Source organism: Trichosurus vulpecula, chromosome 2, assembly GCF_011100635.1.
Source record: "Trichosurus vulpecula isolate mTriVul1 chromosome 2, mTriVul1.pri, whole genome shotgun sequence".
NCBI lineage: Eukaryota > Metazoa > Chordata > Mammalia > Diprotodontia > Phalangeridae > Trichosurus > Trichosurus vulpecula.
In genome coordinates, this window is record NC_050574.1 from 373,094,460 (window position 1) to 373,120,388 (window position 25,929).

A 25,929-nucleotide genomic window follows, 5' to 3' on the forward strand; every position below is an offset into this window, starting at 1 on the left:
GGTAGTAGTAGAACTAGTAGCTGGGTCAAAGGGTATGCATGGTTTTATAGCCCGTTGGGCATAGCTCCAGTTGTTCTCAGTTGGCTTTTATTTTTGAAGGATCATGATTCATGTTCACATGCTTGCCCCATGGGAAAAACAGCAGTTGCAGACTGGGACAATCATTTTGTGGTCAAAGGCAGTTAGTTCCCCACTCACAGACTACAAGGCAGTGGCTTCCAGACACCAGCAAGGGCAGAACTTAGTCCTGGTTGGTACATTTTATTTTCATTTTTCCTCTCTAGGACTGCAGCGAAAGACAGGCTCCCATACTATGCTGCAGGAGGAGTCACAGCACAAAATCATAATCCAAAAACTAAGCTGCAGATAAAAGCAAACAGCAGCAAACTCTTACTGCAATAAAGAAAGACTAGGGACTAGAGAATTCCAAGAAAGAATCTGAGAGGAAAGAAGTAACTCTGAAATAATCACAGGTGGAAACTCAAAAAAAAGAATGACTGGTCATAAGGATTCCAAGACTGGACTGAAAAAAAAAATTAAGGAACAGCTGAAACAAGAGATAAAAAATAAAATTAGCATACTTGGAAAGAGAATGGATTAGAGCAAAAACCAGACCACTTATTCAGTTAAGTGAAAGCCTGAAAAAGAGAATCAATCAAAGAAAACTCAATGATTTAATGAGGTAATAAGAAATAAATCAAAAGACTCTTCTTGGGGCAGAGCCAAGATGGCAAATTAGGGACAGCCACCCAACTGAACTCTTCCCAACATTCCCCCCAAACAATTTTAAAATAATGTCTCAAATCAAATGTTGGAATGACAGAATCAACAAAAGGTTGGAGTAAGGCACCATTGATTAGAGAACTACAAATTAAAACAACTCTGAGGTATCACTTCATTCCTATCAGAAATGACAATTGCTGGAAGGAATAAGGAAAAAGAAGCATAGTAATAAATTGTTTGTGGAGTTGTGAACTGATCCAACCATTTTGGAGAACAATACTACAGGGTGTTCTAAAGTCTGGACACATAGAAAATGTGGAGTTATTGCATCGAGTTCACATGAATCTTGCAAAGCACATCAACCTTTGCATCACAAATGATGGAAATCATATTGAAGATGTTATTTGTTAATATTCCAATTAAATAAAGTGTTGCTAAAAATTTCATTTATTTCATTTCTTGAAAATATGCATTTTTGCCTATGTGTCCAGACTTTAGGAACACCCTGTATACTAATGACTCTCCAAACACTGGCGGAGGATTCAAAATACTGTTATCCGGTCTCGTAATTCCTTCCCATATGGTCAACCTCAAACTACTAATTCTCTTTCCTGTTTTCCAGAAACCCAGTCTCTTTTTCCAGAAATCTCAGTTGCATTTGGCCTCACCACTGGAGTTAAAGCAAAGACCTGGGTTGTAGATTCACAAGAAATTTCTACTTGGGAAGCTAGTACAACATGAGTTTTATTATTATGTGGTATAGCAAGTATACAGAACAAGCACACACACACACGCACACACTCTCACACTCACAGACACACGTTATGGCAATACAGGCAGAGGTTTGTCCCTCCTACATGCAAAGAAACTCACTCAATTCAAGGGAGAGGGCATCATCTCAGGGAAGTACACACTCAAAGTAGAGGTCCAAGCAGAGAAGTTTTATATCCTAAATATGGGCTTGATTGAGAACAGATAATCAGTGCAAGATGTGAAAGAGGGCAGTCCTAATCAGACCCAGATGTTTCTTGGAGTTATCTATCTATACTCGGCTTGGATTGGGGGCAGGGAGGTACCACAGACTGGGTGAGGGTTTGAGTTGATTATCTTGAGGTATCAGGAAAGGAGTGGATCTTAAGTCACTGCAGTTGACAAGCATTTAATGACAGTTTGACACAGGGTTAGCTTGGGTCAAAACAATGGAAAAGTATAAAACAGTGTTATTGCCTATATAAAGTATTAGGACCACATCAAATAATATATTTCAAAAATCGCAATTCTTACATTGTCCTGAATCTTTTATCAGCCCTGAAGTTTTGACCTATTCTGTTTCTGAGTTGGGCTGATTCACCCTTCCTTAGTGATCTTAGTAACTTGTTTCCAAGGCCTCATCATACTGATGTCAGTGTAGATACCAGGTTGGCTTTAGCCCAGCTACATCTCAGAATTACCGAACTCAGGTGTTCTACCAACTTCAGCCTCCCCAGGAGCAGGGACTATAGTTGTCTACCGCCTTGCCTGGCTTTAAAAAAAAAAGTTATAAGCTTCATGTTTGTTACTTTTTTGTTGTTTAATTTTATTAGTATTTTTTTTATGTCTGTCTCTTTCATTGACTCCCCTCTTCCCAAGGTATAACTCTTTGTAACAAATAAGTGCCACATATCAGCCTCATACAGTCTGTGGCCTCTCTGTTGAGAAGTCCCCTGATGTGATAGATGACTGCATCAATTGCACAACTCCCTGAGTGGTGACGTCTTTCAGTGTTGTTTTCCTCCACGTTACAAACTGTGAGTGGCCATCACACACAGTTTGTTCTCCTATTCTGTCAGCACTATGTATCTTTTTCTATAGTATGCATTTGCTCTACTTTGTCACTTAGGACTCACATCTGTTAATTTTGTTCCTTATTACATGAGCAGGGATGGTTAAAGGTTTGGTGGGGAAGAGTGTTGAAATTATTTAATAGAATGAAACTAGGGATTTTCTAGGCCTTCCTCAGTCTGTTGGATGAGTAATGTCCTAGGACATGGCAGAAGTAGGTGGGGGAGAGATGGAAAACATAGGTAAGGACCAGATTTCCTCCACTCAGAGTTTCTGCTGCACTAGGAGACATACAACATATGACACTTTAGCTTAGAAAAGATCTGGTTTGCTTGTGGAAGTGGGCCGGATTGTAGCTTGTGAGTTATTATGAAGTGGTAGAAGAAGGATTATCTGAAATTGGAAGGAAACTTGTAACACAAGGTGTGGATGGTTGAGGCAGTTTTCTGCATTGTTTCTCTAAGATGAAATCAAGCATGAGCAAATGGAAAATTTGTGTTGTTTAAATCATTCCCTAATATATCCATTGGGACAGAACAAATCTGTATTTTCAAAAGAAGCCTTGTAGCAGAACTGGGGTATGTGTGTGTGTGTGTGTGTGTGTGTGTGTGTGTGTGTGTATGTGTGTGGTATTTTCCAGGAGTCGTAGTATTATTAGAAATATTTTTTAAAATGCCATACAAGTCTACTGATTTTAAGAACCTTCAGAATTGGTATAAGAACAATGGAAAAGAAGTTAAGAAGTTGTTCTGTTCATTGGTTCTTAGTGGTTTACCATTTTCTTCTCTAGCTCATTTTACAGAGAAGGAACTGAGGCAAACGGAGTTAAGTGACTTGCCCAGAGTCACACAGCTAGTAAGTGTCTGAGGCCAGATTTGAACTTGGGAAGATGAGTCTTCCTAACTCCGGGTCTGACACTTAACCACTTTGCCACTTAGCTGCTCCAAGTTAGGAAGTACCATCCAGTAAAGAAGGTGATGTTGTTGTTAAGTATCCTTAGGTAAATAGTCTATACTAAAATCTTTCTTAAATGATTGAAGGACCATCTGAAATTTGAAATCCTGCTTTTAGATGGACATTAAGCTTAAATTATAAATCTGGAAATCTGGGAATTATTGGAAATTTTTCATATAGATTTTGTGATGATCTTTGTATTTTATTGACAATGGTGAATACTTTTTCTGAAGCTTATTTTATTGAGACGGTTCACCATATTTTTTGCTTATGTAATTGAGAATGTGGAGTAGTGGATAAAGAGCAGACTTCAGAACCAGGAAGACCTGGGTTTAAGAACCGTCTTTGTCACATTCTGGCTGTATGTCCCTGAGCAAGTCACTTAACCTCTCTGTGTTTTAGGCAGTTATCTAAGACAAGTATTCGCGACATGGAGTCTTGAATTTGTTTTAATATTTTGATTACTGTGTTTCAATATAGTCGGTTTCTTTTGTAATCATAGGTATTTTCTTTTATATATTTAAAAATCTCATTCTGAGAAGAGGTCTTTGGGTTTCACAGGCTTGCAAAGGACTCCATGATCCAAAAAAGGTTATGAACTTTTACCCTAAGACTAAATTGCAAAGAAGGTGCCAACCTGCATTTAATAGGGAGTTTCCTTATCCAGAAGTTTCATGTACCAGTAAAATCACAGGTCATTTCTGTCCCTGTAAGCAATTAACAAATAACTCCGTTGGGTCTAACTGTGGTTTTTCTTCAGCTTAAAGGATCACTGTGAATGCCAATAATATAAATTACTTAATATAAATTACTTAATTTGGAGTTATAGAACTTAACCTGTCACCAGAATCTTTGTTACTATAATTGTTGCTATAATTACAAACATTTGTTGGTATTCTTCTGTCCTGTGAAAAGGTGTATGGATAGGTGGGATTTACTTTTTAAAACTTTATTTTTGGTAAAAGTGAGTCAAGGTGAATGAACCTAGTTAATTTACATTGTGACTCTTTTTTTCTCTTTGTAGGAAGTGCTCTCTGGTGTGGTGGTTATATCTAGCAAAGATCCGGTACAACACCAAGGAATTTTATTAACAATGGAAGGATTGGTAAACCTGCAGCTCAGTGCCAAAAGTGTTGGTATGTTTGAAGCTTTCTGTAACTCTGTTAAGGTAAGAATTTTGAATGATTGGGCTAATGTTTTAAAAAAAAATCACAGTGGTTTCTTGATACTACAAGTAGAATAGTATAGTCATTACCCATTATTGTGGGGGGCTTTCATAAACAGAAACTGATTTAATAATTCCTACAATTTCTATCATTAGCTTACTTAAAGAAACAGCAAGGTATTTAGAGTCTAAATGCCTTTAGCATGTTACTGCATATTTTTTGTGATTCATAAGACATTGGGAAACCAGAAATAAACTTTTGAGTTCTAAATTCTCTCCCTTCTTCCCTCCTCACCCCCTTCATTGAGAAGGCAAGTAATTCGATATAGGTTATACATGTGCAGCCATGCAAAATTTATCCATAATAGTGATGTTGTGGAAGAAAACATAGACCAAAAAGCTCAAGAAAAATAAAGTTAAAAAAAGTATGCTTCAGTCTGTATTGAGACCCCATCAGTTCTTTCTCTGAGGTTGGATATCATCCATCATTAGTCCTTCAGAGTTGTCTTGGATTGTTGTATTTCTGAGAATAGCTAAGTCATGCACAGCTGATCATCTTACAATATTGCTATTACTTTGAACACAGTACATTTCACTTTGCATCAGCTCATGCAAGTTTTCTAGGTTTTTCTGAGACCATCTTGCTCATCATTTCTTATAGTATAATAGTATTCCATCATAATCACACACCACAACTTGTTCAGCCATTCCCCAATTGATGGACATCCCCTCAATTTCTGATTCTTTGTGTCCGGAAAAGAGCTGCTATAAATATATTTTTTACCTGCTGTATCGTAATACTAATAAATAGCCTCCTAAAGTCCTTTACCTCTGATTGTTCTTCACCAGCATAATTTCCCTAAAGTACAATTCTAATGTCACTTCCCTACCTTTAGTGACTCTGCATTGCTTACAGAATGAAATACAAATTCTTTTGCATGGCATTTAGGCCCTTCATGATCTGGCCCCCAACCTTCTTTTCCTGTCTTACTTTCAACTATACTTCAGAGGCAGCTAGGTGGCCCAGTGGGTAGAACTCTGGGTCTGGAGTCAGGAAGACCTGAGTTAAAATCTGGTTTTAGACACTTAGAGCTGTGTGACCCTGGATAAGTCACCTGATGTGTTTGCCTTAATCCACTGGAGAAGGAAATGGCAAACTACTCCAGCATTCTTCCTAAGAAAACTCAATGGACAGTATGGCCCACATGGTCAAGAAGACTTGGACATGACTGAACAATTGAACAACGTACTCTCCTTCACCTAGCCCATTCATTGAACTATTCATTGATCTCTAAACACTACTTCCTGCTTTTATATAGACCTTTGCTGAAGCTATTCTCACTGTAAAGGGTCTTTTTCCCTCAAACTCTGCTTATGAAAATTCTACTCCCTCATTATTTTATTACCTTCTAGTGCCATACTATTCTAAATCTCCAAAATCTGTCATACATTTCGTATCTTCCTCCTAGATTATAAGCTACTTAAGGATAAAAAGCAGGAAGATTTATTTATTTATTCTTAGCTTTTATTTAGTATTTTATTTTTCCCTAGTTACATGTAAAAACAGTTTTTAACATTTGCTTTAAAAACATTGAGTTCCACATTTTCTCCTTTCCTCCTTACCTACCCCCTCTCATTGAGAAGATGAGCAATTCGATATAGGTTATACATGTGTAGTCATGCAAAACATATCCATAATAGTTATGTTGTGAAAGAAAAGAGATTTTTTAAAAAGCTCAAGAAAAGTGAAGTTAAAAAGTATGCTTCAATCTGTATTCAGACACCATCAGTTCTTTGGGGATGGATAGCATTTTTCTTCATAACTTCTTCAGAGTTGTCTTATATCATTGCATTACTGAGAATAGCTAAGTCATTCACAGCTAATCATTTTACAATATTACTGTTACTTTTTACACAGAAAGTGTAACTACCTGTCTTAACTACCCTACTAATGAGAATGGTCTTATGTGTTACAAACATCATCTTCCCCTGTAGGAATGTAAACTGTTTAACCTTATTAAGACCCTTATGAGTTTCCTTTCCTGTTTACCTTTTTATGCTTCTCTTGAGTTTTATATTTGAAAGTCAAATTTTCTATTCATCTCTGGTCTTTTCATCAGGAATGCTTGAAAGTTCTGTATGTCATTGAATTTCCATTTTTTCCCCTAAAGTATTATACTCATTTTTGCTGGGCAGGTGATTCTTGGTTAGAATCCTAGCTCCTTTGCCCTCCAAAATATCATATTCCAAGCCATCCAATCCTTTAATGTAGAAGCTGCTAAATCTTGTGTTGTCTTGACTGTGACTCCACAATATTTGAATTGTTTCTTTCTGGCTGCTTGCAATATTTTCTCCTTGACCTGGGAACTCTAGAATTTGACTATAATGTTCCTGACAGTTTTCATTTTGGGGTCACTTTCAGGAAGTGATCAGTAGATTCTTTCAATTTCTATTTTACCCTCTGCTTCTAGAATATCAGGGCAGTTTTCCTTGATAATTTCTTAAAAGATGATGTCTAGGCTCTTTTTGACCGTGGCTTTCAGGTAATCCAGTAATTTTAAAATGATCTCTCTTATATCTGTTTTCCAGGTCAGTTTTGTTTTTCCAATGAGATATTTCACATTGTCTCCTATTTTTTCACTCTTTTGGTTTTCTTTTGTTGTTTCTTGATTTCTTATAAAGTCATTAGCTTCCGCTTGCTCCATTCTAATATTTAAGGAATTATTTTCTTCAGGTGAGCTTTTGGATCTCCTTTTCCATTTGGCCAATTGTGCTTTTTAAGGCATTCTTCTTCTCATTCACTTTTTACCATTTGGCGTAGTCTGGTTTTTAAGGTGTTATTTTCTTCAGTATTTTTTTGTGTCTCCTTTACCAAGCTGTTGTCTTGTTTTTCATGATTTTCTTGCATCATTCTCATTTCTCTTCCCAATTTTTCCTCTACATCGCTCACTTGATTTTCAAAATCCTTTTTGAGCTCTTCCATGGTCTGAGATCAGTTCATATTTTTCTTGGAGGCTTTGGATGTAGGAGCTTTGACTTTGTTTTCTTCTTCTGAGTGTGTGCTTTGATCTTCCTGTCACCATAGTAACTTTCTATAGTCAGAGTTTTTTCTCTTGTTTGCTTATTTTCCCACTCTATTACTTGAATTTTAACTCTTTGTTAAAGTAGGGCTCTGCGTCCAGGGTGGAGGGTGCGCTCTCCCAAGTTTCAGGGGTTTTGTGCAGTTGCTTTCAGAGATACTTCTAGGTACCTGTAAGTTTTCAGTTCCTCCAAGGTGGTATGATCTAAGGAGAGGTGTTTACTACTCTCCTGGCCTGTGCTCTGGTCTGTGAGTGACCACGAGCACTCTTTTTCTTCCCTGGAACTGTGAGGAGGGGTACCCTCCACCCTCCACCATGGCCACAAGTTATATTGGGCTAGTGCTCTTCCCCTCCCTGGGACTGCCACGGGGACTGTGACCTGGATCAGAGTATGGGCAAAGCACCAGAGTCCTGCCTCAGTGCTAGCAAAAAGACCCCTGTAATCTCCTTCTGATCAGTTATTTGATCCCCTTACTGGGTGTGGGCTGAGAACTCCAGAAGCAGCTGTTGCCACTGCTAATTTAGTCACTCCCAAGGCCTGCTCCTGGTCCTGGGGCTGGGGCTGTGCTGGCATAACCTGTGCTGCACTCTCACCCAGGTGCAGCAGATCTTTCCTGCTGACCTTCTAAGTTGTCTTTGATGTTTGTGGGGTGAGAGGTCTGGAAACTGCCACTGCTGCCAGTGATTCAGGTGCCCTGAGGCCTGCTTCTGGTCTGTGCTGGCACGGCCTATTCTAGACTGCACTCCTCTCTCACCCTGATGCAACAGACCTTTCTGATGACCTTTCAAATTGCCTTGGGCTGGAAATTTGTTTCACTCTGTCTTTTTGTGGGTTCTGCTGCTCTAGAATTTGTTTATAGAGTCATTTTTTAAAGGTATTGGAGGGGTTTGGGGGAGAGCTCTGGCGAGTCCCTACCTTTACTCTGTCTGCCATCTTGGCTGCCTTCTCAGTTCCTTGGTATCCTCCTTTGCTCCTGTTCTCTTTCAGAGCTCTTCATTGCTCATTGTTTATGTGTTGCAGCCTGCTCAGGTCCTTTATGCACCTCCATTTCCATCTATGTGAATTTAGAATGATTTTCATTGTACATTTTTTAATGTACTCTTACAGTTTACTGTTATCGATCATTTACAAAACCTTTAAGGAGTGAAGTAAATGCTTTTAAGAATTATTGTTCAAAAGTTAATTTAAGTGTATTGTTTTTAGTGGTACCTGTGAAGAAAAGGTTACAAAAGGGGAATTTAAAATTGGAGGATGTGCTTAATTACCAAATCTAATGGCCTTTTCTGAATTCTTTAAATATGGTAGTAGTGAATCACACATGTAGAGAGTGTGTGGCCAAGATAATTCACTCCTTTGATACTTCCAGTCCTCAAAGTCCTTTCTTGCCTGTGGAGTCCTCACTGTGCTCCCTATTGGGTGTAGTGCCTCAGCTAAACAAATTGCTGAGTTGGTCTTCCAGGGTCTACTCCAGCAGGCCATCGCTGTTCTTATGAGTCCATAGCCAACTCTTCTCTGCTGCCAGAAGTCATGTTCCTTGAAGCAAGTGTGTCTCCTTCCATGCCTGGCTGTAGCATGTCTCTGAAAACTCAGGTCTTCCTCAAACTCTCTTGAACTGACTGCTGGATGGGGTGTTTTCTTCTATTGGAGGCAGTATTTTCTTTCTGCTTCTCCCAAAAAGTGAAAAACTGGGTTCTTTGTTCTCTGCTTGGCATTCTCTTAGAGGCAGATTGTTGACTTAATAAGTAGAGTACTGGACTCAGGAATATGTAGTTTCAAATTCTGCCTAGCTTTGAGATCTTAGGGAAATCACTTAACCATTTTGTTCCCCAGTTTCCTTATCTGTAAAAAGAGGGAGTTGGACCTGATGGCCTGTAAGGACCTTTTCTTTCAGCTCTGATTCTATGATTTTATAATCTTTGGCTGCTCAGAACTCTCCAGCTGCTCTATCCATGGTAGTGCAACCATCTCATTGCCCTTTTTAACTTAATCAGAGATACATATTCATACTTGATAAAAGAGATAACTAGGTGTTAACACTTTGTTACCACATCAGCACTCACCAGTGAATATATTCTATGGGGAAAGGAAGGGAATAAGCATTTATATAGCTCCTACCTAATATGTACCAGGTGATGTCCTAAACACTTTACAGACGTGATCTCATTTGACCTCCCCACAACATCCCTGTGAAGTAGGTGCTATTATTATCCCCATTTTATATTCGAGGAAAGTGAAGCAGACAGGTTAAATGACTTGGCTAGGATCACACAGCTAGTAAGTGTTTGAGGCTTGATTTGAACTCAAGTCTTCCTGACTCCAGACTCAGTGCTCTGTCCACTGTGCCATCTATCTGCTCATTATTAACCATATCAACTAAGCTGGGAAAGCAGGAATCAAATATTCCTCTCTTACATTTATATTTATTTTGTATATATTTTGCACATACTTATATATTTATGTTTCCCCTGATCTCATATAATCTCCTGATAGCAAGGACTGTCTTTTTTGTCTTTGTATACTTGGTGCCTAGTATGGTGTCATAAAAGGCATTTACTATTTATTGATTGATTAATTGATCTGGCTTCAGATTTGTGACCATGAACAGGTCTTTTAATCTTTGTGGGACTTAGTTTCTTTATCTCTAAAATAAGAAGATTTACCTACTGTGACTGACTGACTAGTCTCTAAACTTCCTTCCACCTGTGAATCCTATAGTCCACGATATATCATTAATAACTCACCTCTTCAGTGACTTCCTTTGCTCTCTTTACATTTTCCTCATTTTTCTTCTTTAGGTCTTAGAAACATAATTCGAAGAATTTGTAGACTTTTTTTTTTTTAAACTAGGGCCAAATGAAAACATGTTTTCTCACTCCCAATTCCCCAATAAGTACCATGTGCTAAACATAGTTACACCTGCTGATTGCCTCTCTCCTTTCTAGAGACAACAGATCAAATTGCATATCATAGCCACTGGGTAGTGACTGGAGGACTAGGTCATTCTGAAAGCTTTATTTGTTTGACTCCTATTATAGTACCAATGTTCCAGGGATTTCAAGTCAGAGAATGTAGGACCAAATCCCAGTTCTGCATTTTTTCTATAGTAACATATACTGTGTCAGAGAAGAACAGAGACACTGTTCAACAGCTACCTTGAAATAGAAGAAAAAGTGAGAGGGACCCCTTTGTGTTTGTCCCTTCTTTCTAACTAGGTTCATAGAATTGAATTGACCAGACATTCATCAAAGACTAGATCATATTCTCTAAATGTTAAGGGGACACTGGAATTTTTAATGGGCCTTTTGTAAATTGATCATTTCAAAGTTCCTTTTTATTTTAAAGTAAAGAAAATGTTGATGGAATCATTAAATTGACTTTGTTTTGCAGCCTATCCAAGTTATTACCAGTTCAATAGAAATTGTGAAGCCAGGAAAATTTCCCAGTGGCAAAACGGAAATTCCTTTTGAGTTCCCTCTGCATGTGAAAGGCAACAAAGTTTTGTATGAGACCTATCACGGTGTATTTGTCAACATTCAGGTGAGGTTTTCTTTATTTTTAAATAGTTGATTCATAGCTTTTCTTCTGAAAAACAATGGGGAAAATTAATTTAACATACCACCTGGTTCTGTGTTTTCTTTCTCCTGTTTCTTAGTGTATGTAATATGCTAATTTCTCATTTTAGTCTGTTTAACTTCAAAATGTAGCTATTCACTGTAAATGTAAATATTTGAAGCCATACTACATACTTTTAAAAAGATTTCCTCTTCCTTTCTGGCATTGGATTCCCTGTATTTTCCTTTTGCCAACAACCTTTTTATCTGCTCTGGTGCTCTGTGTTAGTTTTTTGTTGCTTTGGAACAGAGGCACTTGTGCTTTACATACTTCTCTCATGCTTAAACACATCTGTGTGCTTGAGAGCTAAAGGTTACTGCTTTAACTTAAGTTTGTGCTCTTTATTGACTAAATCTTAAAAATGAGTGACAAGGAGATAGAAGTCTGGATGGTGGAGTAGCAGGATGCAATACAGCAAGCTTCCCCTCAAAACTCCTTAAAATAGATCTAGAAAATGCACTAGAATGAAGCTCAATGGGTAAATCCAGAAAAACAGTGAGTTATTCATCTAGCCCTGGTCAGCATAGAGAGATAGACTGAGAGCTCTGTAGACACTGGGCATGGTGTCTGGCTACAAACACACTGCGCATGGAAGACTCTACTGCCCAGAGACAGTTTGTGCCACCAGAGTAAGAGGAGGTCCCAGACTCATGCCAGGGCTGCATTTGCAGGGTGTACAGACAGGGACTGACTAGCAACTTTAGCACCCACCACCCAGTTCTAGGTCACAGAGACCATATAGACTAATGAGGGGACCTATGCCTGGGGTGCTGTTCCTGGGTAGAGAGGCTTAGGACAGTTTACCTAGAAAGGAACAAGTGCAGAAGCAAGCAGTAGCAGCATGACTTAGATCCATCCTCCCTTACACTCCAGGAGCAGATTAGTGTCTCACTTCCAACTTCTAGCCTAGTCTGAAGCCTGCTGAGGAATAAGTAGTGCAGAAATCTCACACCAAAGAAGAATCTACAGTTCTGTCACTTTGAACCATCAGAGCTTCCCAGGTGGCTGATAGAGCCTGACTCTGGCAGCATTTTACTGTTGCTTAGATCCAAACCAATATCAGGTATTTACGAAGCTTATTTAGATCACGGAATTCAATCAGACTTTGTCCTGAATCAGACCATTTTGGCAGCACAAAAAGTGCTCTGTGATCTGAAAGCTTGAAGGGCCTCAGCCTGAGATATCTCTGAGAGCCTATAACACACTACTGAATATCCAGGACCAGTCCAGACTTTCCCATCAGAAGTGCTGCAGAGCCTAATACTAACATCAGATCCAAAGTCAGGAAATAGCTGAAAGAATAAGCAAACAGACAAATGAACACCACCATAAAGATCTATTACAGTAGCAGAGAAGCTCAAAACACAAACCCAGAAGAGAATGACTCCTAAACATCTACAAGCAGAGTCTCAAAGAACAACACAGCTTGAGCACAAATTGAACTAGAATTCCTATAAGAAATGAAGCAAGAGTTTTTTTTTTTTTTAAAAAAAAGCTAAAAAATATTTTTTAAAATGAAATGAGAGTGTTTGAGGAGAAAAATTGGAAAAGAAAGGAGAGCTATGGAAAAAGGAATTGGAAAAGGAATTAGCAGTTTGGCCCAAGAGATAGAAAATCTTGCCCAAGCAATTAAGTCCTCGAACATTAAAATTGGACCAAATAGAAGCCAATGATTCCATGAGACATAAATTTTTTAAAAAGAATATTTTATTTTTCACCTAATTACATATAAAGACAATTTTTAACATTCATTTTTTTTAAATTTTGAATTCCGTGTTTTCTTCCTCTCTCCCTCACCTCCCCCCTCCTTAAGACAATAAGGAATTTGATATAGGCTATATATGTGTAATCATCTAAAACATATTTCCATATTAGCCATGTAGTGAAAGAAGAAACAGACCAAAAGAAAAGAAACATGAAAAAAATAAAGTGAAAAATAGTATGCTTTGATCTGCATTCAGACTCTTATCACTTCTTTCTCTGGCTAGCATTTTTCATCATGAGTCCTTTGGAATTGTCTTGGATCATTATATTGCTGAGAACAGCTAAGCATGAGGTATAAATATTAAAGCAAGGTAAAAAATACTGAAAAAATATTGAAGAAAATGTTAAGATATTTCATAGCAAAAACAAATGACCTAGAAAGCAGTTTGAGGATAAAAAATTTAAGAATCATGGAATTACCCAAAAGCTATGACCAAAAATGGAGTCACAGCATTGTTTCAGAAAATCTTTAAAAGAATAATTTCCAGATCTCTTAGAGCTATAGAGCAAAGTGGAATTAGGAAGAATCTGCCGTCACCTACTGAAAGAAACCCCAAAATGAAAACTCCCAGGAACATCATTTTCTAAGTCAAGAGCTTCCACATCAAAGTAAAAATACTTTAAGCAGCCAGAGTGGAACGATGAACCACAGAACCAAAGAATCAAGTCAAATACGCAATTTACCAGCAGCCATGATAAAGGAGCAGAGATCTACTCAGCAAAACTGAATGCTATAAGGGAAAAAATGAGATAAAAGAATTCTAATTATTCCTGATGAAAAGACCATAGCTGTGTAGAAAAACTCTGAAATTCAAATACAGGAGTTGAGAGACATAAAAAAGCAAACACAGCAAACATGAAAAAGGTGCTTAGGGATGATACACATATCCCTACTGAAACCTAGCATCAGGTGTCCTAGAGTTACTCTAATTAGACAAGCGCCAGAAGTGGTTTTCTTTTTGTCTTGATCATAAGAAGAATGGAAAAAGAGGGAACGAGGAATATACTTGGAAAGAAGTGAGAAAACGAAAGGAAGGTTAGGGAAAATTATTTCACATAATCAGAATGCTCAAAAAGACATCTATACAAACAAGAAGACAGGTGAGGGGGAAGTGGCTGACACTTGAACCTTATTGTCATCTGAATTAGTGAAAGGAGGGAAGAATACACACACACACGCAGACACAGACACACACACACACACACACAGAGTTGGGTACAGAAATACATTTCACTAAACAGGAAAATAGGAAAAAGGGCAATTAGAGGAAGGAGAGATTAAGGGAGGGTTTAGTCCCAAGTAAAATAAATTCTAAAGATGTACAGAAATAGTTTCTTTTTGAAGTGGCAAAGAACAGGAGTCTGAGGGGGTACCTATCTATGATGGAATGGCCTAAAAAGTTATGGCATAAAAAATGTGATGGCATACTATTGTGCTATGAGGAATAATGAAAGTGATGGCTTCACAGAAATCTGGGAATACTGATGTAGGGGGAAGTGAACAGAATCAGGGAAACAACGCATTGACAACAGTATGGCAGAATGAATGTTGAAATAATTAGGAATTCTGCAGCATAATGACTATTGTTCCTGAGGACAAACGTTGAAATGTGTTACTGATCTCCTGATAGAGAGGTAAAAGACAGAGTGTAGAAGGAGGCATGTATTATTTTTGGATGTGGCCAGTGTGGAAATTTGTTCTACTTGACTATATATGTTTTTAATAGTTTTATTTTTTATTTTTATTTTGTTTTCATTTGGAGGATGGGAGTACGAGGGTAAGAAGGTGATTTTTGCTAAATAAATGAGTGGCAAATTATTATTTTGTATCTTAATATGCTTTTTAAGCTTGTCATGCATGGTTGATATTATCTCAAGAATTCCATTTTAGGCATTCAGTAGAAAGAAAGCTACATTTGTTGTATTAATGTTCTAATATTACTCTTGCTGTGTGAGCAATAATTTTTCCTTGCTTAAAATGTACTTGTTTAAAAACAATTATAAATACTATGGAACCAAAACCTTTAATGTTCTGATTCTTTAAACTTCACTCATAATGGATAATTTTTTTTCTTTCTTTTTATCATATATTTGTTTAATTAAATATTTACCAATTACATGAAAAGATTTTTTTAAACGTTCATTTTTTTTGAAAAATTTGACCATTAATCCTTCTTCTAGAATGATGGAAGATGGGAAATAAGGTGCCAAGAATAACACAATTTTTAGAGAGTTTATAAACAGTAACTTAAATAGCTGAAACAGTTTAATTTATAAACAGTAACTTAACTCACCTGATAATGTGAGATCCTTATTCAGTGGACTCAGGGAAACTCACATATCAGTATTTATTTTCCTGCTACAAATGAAGCCAGAATATGACAAAAAAAAAGGCAGATCAATTATATAGTAAGAGCAAGCAATAACTAAAGGATTCAGCTGGCATAGGTGCAATGTCCAGGTATCATAAGGAAGGCCTCAAGCCAGGTTTGATGGAGCATGGTAGAGCACTTGTGGCATATTTATTGGAGAACAGATAAGCATCACACAGAATGGAAGATGTGTGTAAGTTGTAATATGCACCATTGGTGGAAGTACCCACATTCATAACATCACAGATACATCAAACGTGATGTAAAATTTTTTCTTTTGCCATTTCAGGGATGGAAAGAGCCTCTTGTCTGTTTCTTTTTAAAAATAAAAAAACGCTTTTTAAAAAATTGATAAGTATCTATTTTTTTCCTACCTCTGCCCCATACTGAGAAAAAAAAAACAAAAGAACATTGAAACAATTAAGCATATCAAACAAAATAAATTCCCATATTGCCTATGTCCAAAAATGTGGGTCTCATTCTTTCTAGTTAGTCCATCACCTCTCTTTCAGAAAGTAGGTAGCATTCTTCATCATTAGCCTCTCTGGAATCATGGTAGACCATTTTGTTGACCAGAGTTCTTAAGTCTTTCCAATTTGTTCATTTTTTCAATGTTGTTGTAATACAAGTTATTCTCCTTATATAGCTCACTTCATTCTGCATCAGTTCATATAAATCTTCTTAAATTTCTTTGAAACTATATCTTTATTTCTTATAGCATAGTAGTTTTCTATTACCTTCATATGCCATAGTTTGTTCAGCCATTCCCCAGTTGATGGGCATTTCCTTAGTTTCCAGTTCTTTGAACTGCAAAAGAACTTTAAATATTTTTTGTACATATAGTACCATTTCCTCTTTTTTTGACCTCTTTTTGCTATAAGCTCAGTAGTGGTATACCTGTACTTGTACTTGTTTTTCTGCAGAGCCTCCAGCATTTGTCATTTTTCTTTTTTGTAAGTTTTACCAAACTAATGTGTGTGAGGTAGAACTTAAGAGAGTTACTCTAATTTGCATTTTTCTGATTTTTAGTAATTTGGAACAGAATCAGATTTTTGTTGATAATGAGAGCTACCTATTCATATCCTTTGACTCTTTATCAGTTAGAATTGGAAGCACCTCTTAACCACTTATTTTACAGATTAGGAACTTGAGGCTGCCAGAGTTAAGAAACTCTCTCAAGAATTGATGCTAAACCCTTGTCTTGACTCCTAGTACAGTGATCTTTCCATCAAACCATGCAGCTACCCTGTTGGATTACTTTGCTTAATGTAACTGATATTTAGTTTAGCACTGGTAATAATGGAGTGTTCCACCAGAAAGGTTGACATGTGACTTCATTCATAAAAGATGTTAGCATAAAGAAATGATGTAATGGAATTTTCAGTTAAAAAAAACAAGTAGCTAAAACATTGTTACATTGGTACTTCATATCGTGGAGAAGACTGTGTAAAAACACTCTCAGTGTACATTTTTAATTTAGGTTTTAGAGTATCAGTGATACGCCATGTTTTGATAGAGTAGTTGTAATTCTTCTTTAGTAATGACTTATCTTGCTTGCCTTCATAAGTTGTTGGCCAATTCAAAGAATACAGCATAAGGATGACTACAACTCTTAAAATTTGTATTCCCTCAAATTGTTTCTTACTTTGAGGTTGTGGGTAGATAGTTTGCACAGAGAAGAGAGACAAATCATAACTAATGAAGGATTAAAATTGTGCCTTGATGAAAATTCTTTTTTGCTTCTCCCTCCCCTTCCCCCAGCTATATGCAATGTGAATGTGTGAATGTGGCTGCTTTTGTAACTGATACAATTTATTTATAATATACTTTGTCTCTTTTTAATGCAGACTTGAAGGTTGGACAAAGTGTAGGTGTGTATATATTGTGTTATGTAATTCACCCTTTCCATGTTATATTTGAGAAACTACTCACAACTTACAGAGGATCTAGAGAGTTTGGTTTTTTTAACCTATGTAGTTTTTACCTATGTCAGTGAAGAAAGCACATCGAGCAAAGATCTGACTTACTTGACTTATGGAGAGAGAGGATTGCCAAAGGCAACACTAAGTTACTATAGAAACATGTTGGTAAGATCTTACAAACCAACATGATGGACAGTTATGAGTTGGTATCATCTTATAAAACAGAGAGAAACAGTGAAGAGTGGCAAAGAACTGGAAATTGTGGTGATGTCTGTATTGGGGCATGGCTAAACAAGTTGTGGTATGTGATCATGATGTAATACTAGTGTGCTATAAGAAATAATGAGTTCTTTGGTCTTAGAATAACATAGGTAGACTTGCATGAAGTAATGAAGAGCGAAATGAGCAGAAGCAAGAGAACATGCATATAGTAATGGTAATATTGTTCTAATAACTACTCTGAGTGACTGAGTCATTTTGACTATTACAAATATCCAAATTAACTACAAAGGATCTATGAAGGAAGATGCTATTTGCATCTAGAGAAAGAAATGATAAATAGAAGAATATATAAAATGGTTTTATACACACGCATGCACACACGCACATACACACATTTATGTCCAATGGTAGCCATCTCTAGGGTGGGAGAGGGGAGGGAAGAAAAAAAAATTTACATGATAACTTTATTATATATTTAAAAAGAAGAGCAAGTTGTACATAATAGATTTGCAGTTTCATGCGCATTCATCTTTTTTTCTATTCTACTTTGTTATGAAAATGGTTGTTTTATTTCTTAAGTCCAGAATATAATAAATTTTAAAAGAAAGAAAGCTTGACAAGATGTTCAGCTAAGCATAGCCAGACATTCAAAGATGAAAATAGAAAGAAGAATACAGGCAGAAGAAAAATGGATAAGATTTGCAAAAATAATTTTAACATACTGTTTTCCCAATCAAGGATGTTTGCACTGTCACATTTGTGCCCTGACATTACAGTTCTAGACATATTTAAAGAGAAGGTAGAAATGATACTGGGGCAGCTAGGTGGCACAGTGGATAGAGCACTGGGCCTGAAGTCAGGAAGAGTCATCTTCATGAGTTCAAATCCAAACTCAGACACTTACTAGCTGTATGACCCTGGGCAAGTCACTTCACCCTGTTTGCATCAATCCCTCATCTGTAAAATGAACTGGAGAAGGAGATGACAAACCATTCCAGTATCTTTGCCAAGAAAATCCCAAATGGAGTCATGAGGAGTCAGACACTACTGAAATGATTGAACAACAAGAAGAAATGATTCTATTGAGAACAAAGACAGGAAAAGCAGCCAAATTAGACCACGGGTATTTAAAGGATATTATGTGCTAGAGGCACAGTGGATAGAGTGCCAGGCCAGGAATCAGGAAGAGTGATTTAACTGAATTCAAATCTGGCCTGAGACACCAGCTGTGTGACTCTGGACAAGTTGCTAAACCCTATTTGCATCAGTTCCCTCATCTGTAAAATGAACTGGAGAAGGAAATGGCAAATCACTGTAGTATCTTCGCCAAGAAAACCTAAATGGAGGTCATGAAGAATCAGACACAACTAAAAAATTATTAAACAAAAACAACATACCAGCAATCTGAAGGAAGGAATGATACCTGTGTCGTGAGAAAAAAATTAATATTGAAAAAGGGGAATTGAAACCATAAATAGCTATAGATCTCTAGGCGTGCTGCGCCATCTCTAAAAATCCCTTGAGAGTCAACTATTCACAAATCTAGGGTATCAAGATTTTCAAAGTGATAGTCATAACAATATCCATCTTTACCATTTTGTAGTTATCTGATAGATGTAGAGAACATAAGATCTCGTATTTATTATATATATATATATATATATATATATATATATATACATATATATATATATATATATATATATATATATAAAATGTGTGTGTATATATGTATATATATGTGTATGAATAAACTACTGCTGTAGGCACTGTAGGTGCTTTTCCAAGTTATCTTCCATGCACATATTGAGATTATCTAAGATTTCTTTTAAGATTAAAGAGAGATTAAATAATATTCATTTACCCCCTCATAATAGACATCAAGTGAGGCATAAAACAAGATGGTATCTGCTTCTTAGAGGTATTTGCCACCATAATAGAGGTGATCTAGTTCAGTGTCCTGGTAAAAGAGGGATTTCTTTGGATAATGAGTTCCTTCAGATATTTCTGTTTCAGATGACATTATGGTTATTGCATTAAGCAATGGATGGTCTAAAATCATCCAAAAGCAGTTTGTATATCTATCCACGTAGGAAAGATCAAGTGGATGAAGAGTGGCTACTGCCCAGATTTCAGCCTCCCCTCTACTTTCCATCTGCAGCTCTGCTTGGTTTCAAACCTAAGGAACAAGATGCTCCTGTACTAGGTAACCCCTGGTGCTCTCCCTCTACCCCCCACCCCTCAACATCCCACCCTTTCTCAACTTCCTTTTTTGTTTTGTCTTCCCTTTTTATTTGTATATTTATTTATTTGGTGGGGGGGAGGTAGGGCAATTGGGGTTAAGTGACTTGCCCAAAGTCATACAGCTAGTGTGTCAAGTGTCTGAGGCCGGATTTGAGCTCGGGTCCTCCTGACTCCAGGGCCAGTGCTTTACTCACTACGCCACCTAGCTGACCCATTGTTTTCCCTTTATTAAATTGTAAGCTCCTTGATGGCAGGGACTATCTTTTTCTTATTTGTATCCTCAGTGCTTAACACAATGCCTGGCACACAGCAGGTGCTTAATAAATGTTTACTGAATTGAATTGAAATGGATGCCCTATACATATTGTTTAGTAATATAGAAAGTTCTCAGTAGAAGTTCTCATTGTGCAAATTCAACTTTATGTAAAATTCTGTAAGAAATCTGCATTCCAAAAAAACCTTATGTTAACCATACTGTGCTTTCTCTCTCCACTCTTCTACCTCTGCTCATCGCTCGGTGCCTCTCCTCTCCAACCCCCCCCCCAAAAAAACCCTTCTAAGTGAAAGCAGAACAGATGCATAGAGAGACTTCACAGACACTGCTGCCACCATGGGCTGAGGGGCTTGTTTTGAGAACTCCTACAGCCAAGAGAGACTTCTGCTCCACTCTGCCCACCTGCCTTTATGTCCAGGCCCCCATGTGTCTGTCATCCTCTGGGCTTGATACCTTGTCTGTCCCCCACCCCTGTGCTGGTCTATCATATCTGTGTCCATATCTGGCCCCCACATGTCTGCCCCGCCCCCCCCCCCCATATTCTTCTTCTTGGTTCTGGCCAGGACCGCACATGCCTGGCCTAGGCCTGCCCCCTACTCTGACTTCTTTGTCCTGGACCCTCACCCTCCACTCCTGCTGGCCCCTCCCACCATAAGGGTGAGCCCCTTTCCTTCTTGCTTCCCTCTTTGCCTTCCCCAAATCCAAGGCAAAGCATATGTAAAAATCCTTTACGTAGAGGTCTGCAGAATGGTCCACTTATGTAAAGTGAGAACTGTCTGTATATTTGGAACAGAAAATACAAATGGAAAACAAGTTGAGCAGAAAATTGAACAGGAGGAAGAGAGTAAGCTGAATTTCTCTTAAGAGATTGCAAAGGTCTTTCATTGACTGTCAGACCTCCTACAAGAGCAAAGACTCATTTTCTTTTTAATTCTAAAACTTACAGTATTGCTTTATGGAAGCAAATAAGTACCATTGAACAGTGGAAAGGTTCATATGTTGAGTGTGAGCAGGCCACAACTTATAATTAATGGAGAACTCCTAATAAGAACAGGAGTCAGAAAGAACTGAATAGAAGGAAAAGAAGATGGACTAGTCATATGGCAAAAATGAGGGATAGCAAGTGGACAGGCAGAATGTTCTATTGACACTCTTAAGACATTGAAAGAAAGTTTAAAGGACCATCAGTCCATTGCATAGAACCCCCATGGCAAAATTTTGTGAGCATCGGTTGACAAGTTGACAAGATAACAGATCTAATTGCTGAATTTATGTGAGAATGCCTTTCTCTTTTCTATCTTAATGGCTAGAATTACAAAAGTAATTTCTAAGATCTATTTGCTATTTGTTATTGGCTTGATTTTTCCATGAAACTAGAAATTTACGTTCTGTAAAATTGTAAGTTTAACTTTATAATTAGCTAAATGATGATAAAAATCACATCTACTAACTTGCAAAGGCCTGCCTGTTGAAGATGGCAGAATAAAGGTAGGGATTTGCCTGAGCTCTCCCCCACACCCCTCCAATACCTTTAAAAAATGACTCTAAACAAATTCTAGAGCAGCAGAACCCACAAAAAGACAGAGTGAAACAAATTTCCAGCCCAAGGCAATTTGAAAGGTCATCAGGAAAGGTCTGTTGCATCAGGGTGAGAGAGGAGTGCAGTCTAGTGTAGGCCGTGCCAGCATAGACCAGAAGCAGGCCTCAGGGCACCTGAATCACTGGCAGCAGTGGCAATTTCCAGACCTCTCACCCTACAAACATCAAAGACAACTTAGAAGGTCAGCAGGAAAGATCTGCTGCACCTGGGTGAGAGTGCAGCACAGGTTATGCCAGCACAGCCCCAGCCCCAGGACCAGGAGCAGGCCTTGGGAGTGACTAAATTAGCAGTGGCAACAGCTGCTTCTGGAGTTCTCAGCCCATACCCAGTAAGGGGATCAAACAACTGATCAGAAGGAGATTACAGGGGTCTTTTTGCTAGCACTGAGGCAGGACTCTGGTGCTTTGCCCATACTCTGATCCAGGTCACAGTCCCCGTGGCAGTCCCAGGGAGGGGAAGAGCACTAGCCCAATATAACTTGTGGCCACGGTGGAGGGGGTACCCTTCTCACAGTTCCAGGGAAGAAAAAGAGTGCTTGTGGTCACTCACAGACCAGAGCACAGGCCAGGAGAGTAGTAAACACCTCTCCTTAGATCATACCACCTTGGAGGAACTGAAAACTTACAGGTACCTAGAAGTATCTCTGAAAGCAACTGCACAAAACCCCTGAAGCTTGGGAGAGCGCACCCTTCACCCTGGATGCAGAGTCCTACTTTAACAAAGAGTTAAAATTCAAGTAATAGAGTGGGAAAATAAGCAAACAAGAGAAAAAACTCTGACTATAGAAAGTTACTATGGTGACAGGAAGATCAAAGCACACACTCAGAAGAAGAAAACAAAGTCAAAGCTCCTACATTCAAAGCCTCCAAGAAAAATATGAACTGATCTCAGACCATGGAAGAGCTCAAAAAGGATTTTGAAAATCAAGTGAGCGATGTAGAGGAAAAATTGGGAAGAGAAATGAGAATGATGCAAGAAAATCATGAAAAACAAGACAACAGCTTGGTAAAGGAGACACAAAAAAATACTGAAGAAAATAACACCTTAAAAACCAGACTAGGCCAAATGGTAAAAGAGGTCTAAAAAGTGAATGAGAAGAAGAATGCCTTAAAAAGCACAATTGGCCAAATGGAAAAGGAGGTCCAAAAGCTCACTGAAGAAAATAATTCCTTAAAAATTAGAATGGACCATGGAAGCTAATGACTTTACAAGAAATCAAGAAACAATAAAAGAAAACCAAAAGAATTGAAAAAATAGGAGACAATGTGAAATATCTCATTGGAAAAACAAAACTGACCTGGAAAATCGATCCAGGAGAGATTGTTTACAAATTATTGGAGTACCGGAAAGCCATGATCAAATAGAGAGTCTAGACAATATATTTCAAGCAAACTATTTGCTCTCTTTTTTTATTTTTGTTTTTGTTTCTGTTTTGTTTCTTCTTTCTCATGGTTCATTCCGTTGTTTATAGTTCTTCTTTACAACTTGACTATTGTGAAAATATGTTTAATGTAGAATCTATGTCAGATTGCATGCTGTCTTAAGTGGGGACGGGAGAGGAGAGAAAAGGGGAGAAAATTTGAAACTCAAAAACTTGAGGAACTGAATGTTGTAAACTAAAACTAAAAATAAATATTAAAAAAGGCAACATATTTCAAGAAATTCGCAAGGAAAACTGCCCTGATAGTCTGGAAGCAGAGGGTAAAAATGGACATTGAAAGAATCCACTGATCACCTCCTGAAAGAGATCTCAAAGTGAAAATTCCCAGGAATATTATAACCAAATTTCAGAACTTCCAGGTCAAGGAGAAAATAACTGCAAGCAGCCAGAAAGAAACAATTCGAATATTGTGGAAACACAATCAGGATAACACAAGATCTAGCAGCTTCTACACTAAGGGATCCAAGTGTCTGGAATATGATATTCTGGAGGTCAAGGGAGCTGGGATTAAAACCAAGAATCACCTACTCAGCAAAACTGAGTATAATACTTAATGGCAAAATATGGATTTTAAATGAAATAGAAGACTTTCAAACATTCTTGATGAAAAGGCCAGAGCTGAATAGAAAATTTGACTTTCAGATATAAAAATCAAGAGAAGCATGAAAAGGTAATCAGGAAAGAGAGATCATAAGAGACTTTACTACAGTTGAACTGTTTACATTTCTACATGGAAAGATGATATTTGTAACTCATGAGACCTTTCTCAGTATTAGGGTAGTTGATGGGAATATTTATACAGACACACAAACACACACACACACATATAGATAGACAGAGGGCACAGGGTGAGTTGAAAATGAAGGGATGCTGTCTAAAAAAATAAAATTAAGGGGTAAGAGAGGAATATATTGGGAGAAGGAAAAAAGGAGGGATAGAATGGGGTAAATCATCTCACATAAAAGTGGCAAGAAAAAGCTGTTATAATGGAAGGGAAGACAGGGTAGGTAAAAGGGAATGAGTGAACCTTACTCTCATCGGATTTGGGTTAAGGAGGGAATAATATACACACTCAATTGGGTATCTTACCCTACAGGAAATGGGAGGGGGGAGAAGAGGAGGGGGAATGATAGAAGGGAGGGCAGATTGGGGGAGGCGGTAGTCAAAAACAAACACTTCTGAAAAGGGACAGGGTCAAAGGAGAAAACTGAATAAAGGGGGAGGGGATAGGATGGAGGGAAATATAGTTAGTCTTTCACAAAATAACTATTATGGAAGTGTTTTGCATAAGAATACATGTATAACCTATATTGAATTGCTTGCCTTCTCAAGGAGGGTGGGTGGGGAGGGAAGAAGGGAGAGAATTTGGAACTCAAAGTTCTAAAAATAAATGTTTAAAAATAGTTTTTACAGGAAGCTGGGAAATAAGGTACACAGGCAATGGGGTATAGAAATTTATCTGGCCCTACAACAAGTAAGGGGGAAGGGGATGGGGGGGTGGAGTGGGGTGATAGAAGGGAAGGCAGACTGGGGAAAGGGGCAATCAGAATACATGCCATCTTGGGATGGGGAGGGAGGATAGAGATGGGGAGAAAATTTGTAACTCAAAATCTTGTGGAAACGGATGTTGAAAGCTAAAGTAAATTTTTTTTTTAAAAAAGAAAATATTGCAAGCACCCAAAAAGGAATGATTCAGGTATTATGGTGCCACAGTCAGGATCACACAAGATTTGGTAACTTCTATATTAAAGGATCAGAGGGCTTGGAATATGATATTCTGCTGGGCAAAAGAACTAGGATTACAACCAAGTATTATCTACCCAGCAAAATTGAGTATAATCCTTCCAGGGGAAAAATGAACATTCAGTGAGATAGAGGAACTTCAGGTATTCTTGGGAAAATACCAGAGTTGAATAGAAAATTTGACTTTAAAGTATATGACTCAAGAGAAGCATGAAAAGGTAAACAGGAAAGGAAAATCATGAGGGACTTATTAAAGTGAAACTGTTCACATTCCTACAAGAGAAGATGATATTAGGGTTGTTAGAAGGAGTATGTATAAACAGAGGGCATGGGTGTGAGTTGAGTATGAAGGGATGATATCTAAAAAATAAAATTAAGGAGTGAGAGAAGAATGTACTGGGAGAAAGAGAAAGGGAGATGTAGAATGGGTAAATTATCTCACATAAAAGAGGCAAGAAAAAGCTTTTATAGTTGAGGGTAAGAGTGGGGAGATGAAGGGGAGTAAGTGAAACTGGCTCTCATCAGAATTGGCTCAATACACACTCAATTGGACATAGAAATATATCTTAACCCACAGGAAAGTACAAGGGGATGGGAGTAAGTACAGAGGTAGGGGGGTGACAGAAGAGAATGCATATTGGGTGCGAGGGTAGTCAGAAGCAAAACACTCGAGAGACAGGGTGAAAGGGGAGAGAGAATAGAATAAGTGGGGGGTAGGATGGAGGGGAAAACAGTTAGCAATAGTAACTGAAAACAATTCTGAAGCAAGTTTCTCTGATAAAGGCCTCATTTCTCAAACATGTAGAGAACTGAGTCAAATTTATAAAAATTAAGTACCATTCCCCAAATGATAAATAATCAAAAGATATGATCAATTTTCAAATGAAATAATCAAATCTATAGCCATATGAAAAAATACTCTAACCTACTATTGATTTCAAAATGCAAATTAAACAATTCTGAGGTAATACGTCTTACCTATTAGATTGGC

General features: G+C 37.8%; 1 protein-coding gene across 1 annotated transcript in view; it reads left to right on the forward strand.

Moving 5' to 3' along the window:
- The window catches only part of VPS26C (VPS26 endosomal protein sorting factor C), a 68,451-nt gene that overhangs the window by 13,559 nt on the left and 28,963 nt on the right, over positions 1 to 25,929 (forward strand). The window contains exons 2-3 of the mRNA XM_036747643.1: positions 4,523 to 4,666; positions 11,132 to 11,281. Coding sequence (XP_036603538.1) covers positions 4,523 to 4,666; positions 11,132 to 11,281 — 294 coding nt within the window. The remainder of the gene's footprint in view (positions 1 to 4,522; positions 4,667 to 11,131; positions 11,282 to 25,929) is intronic.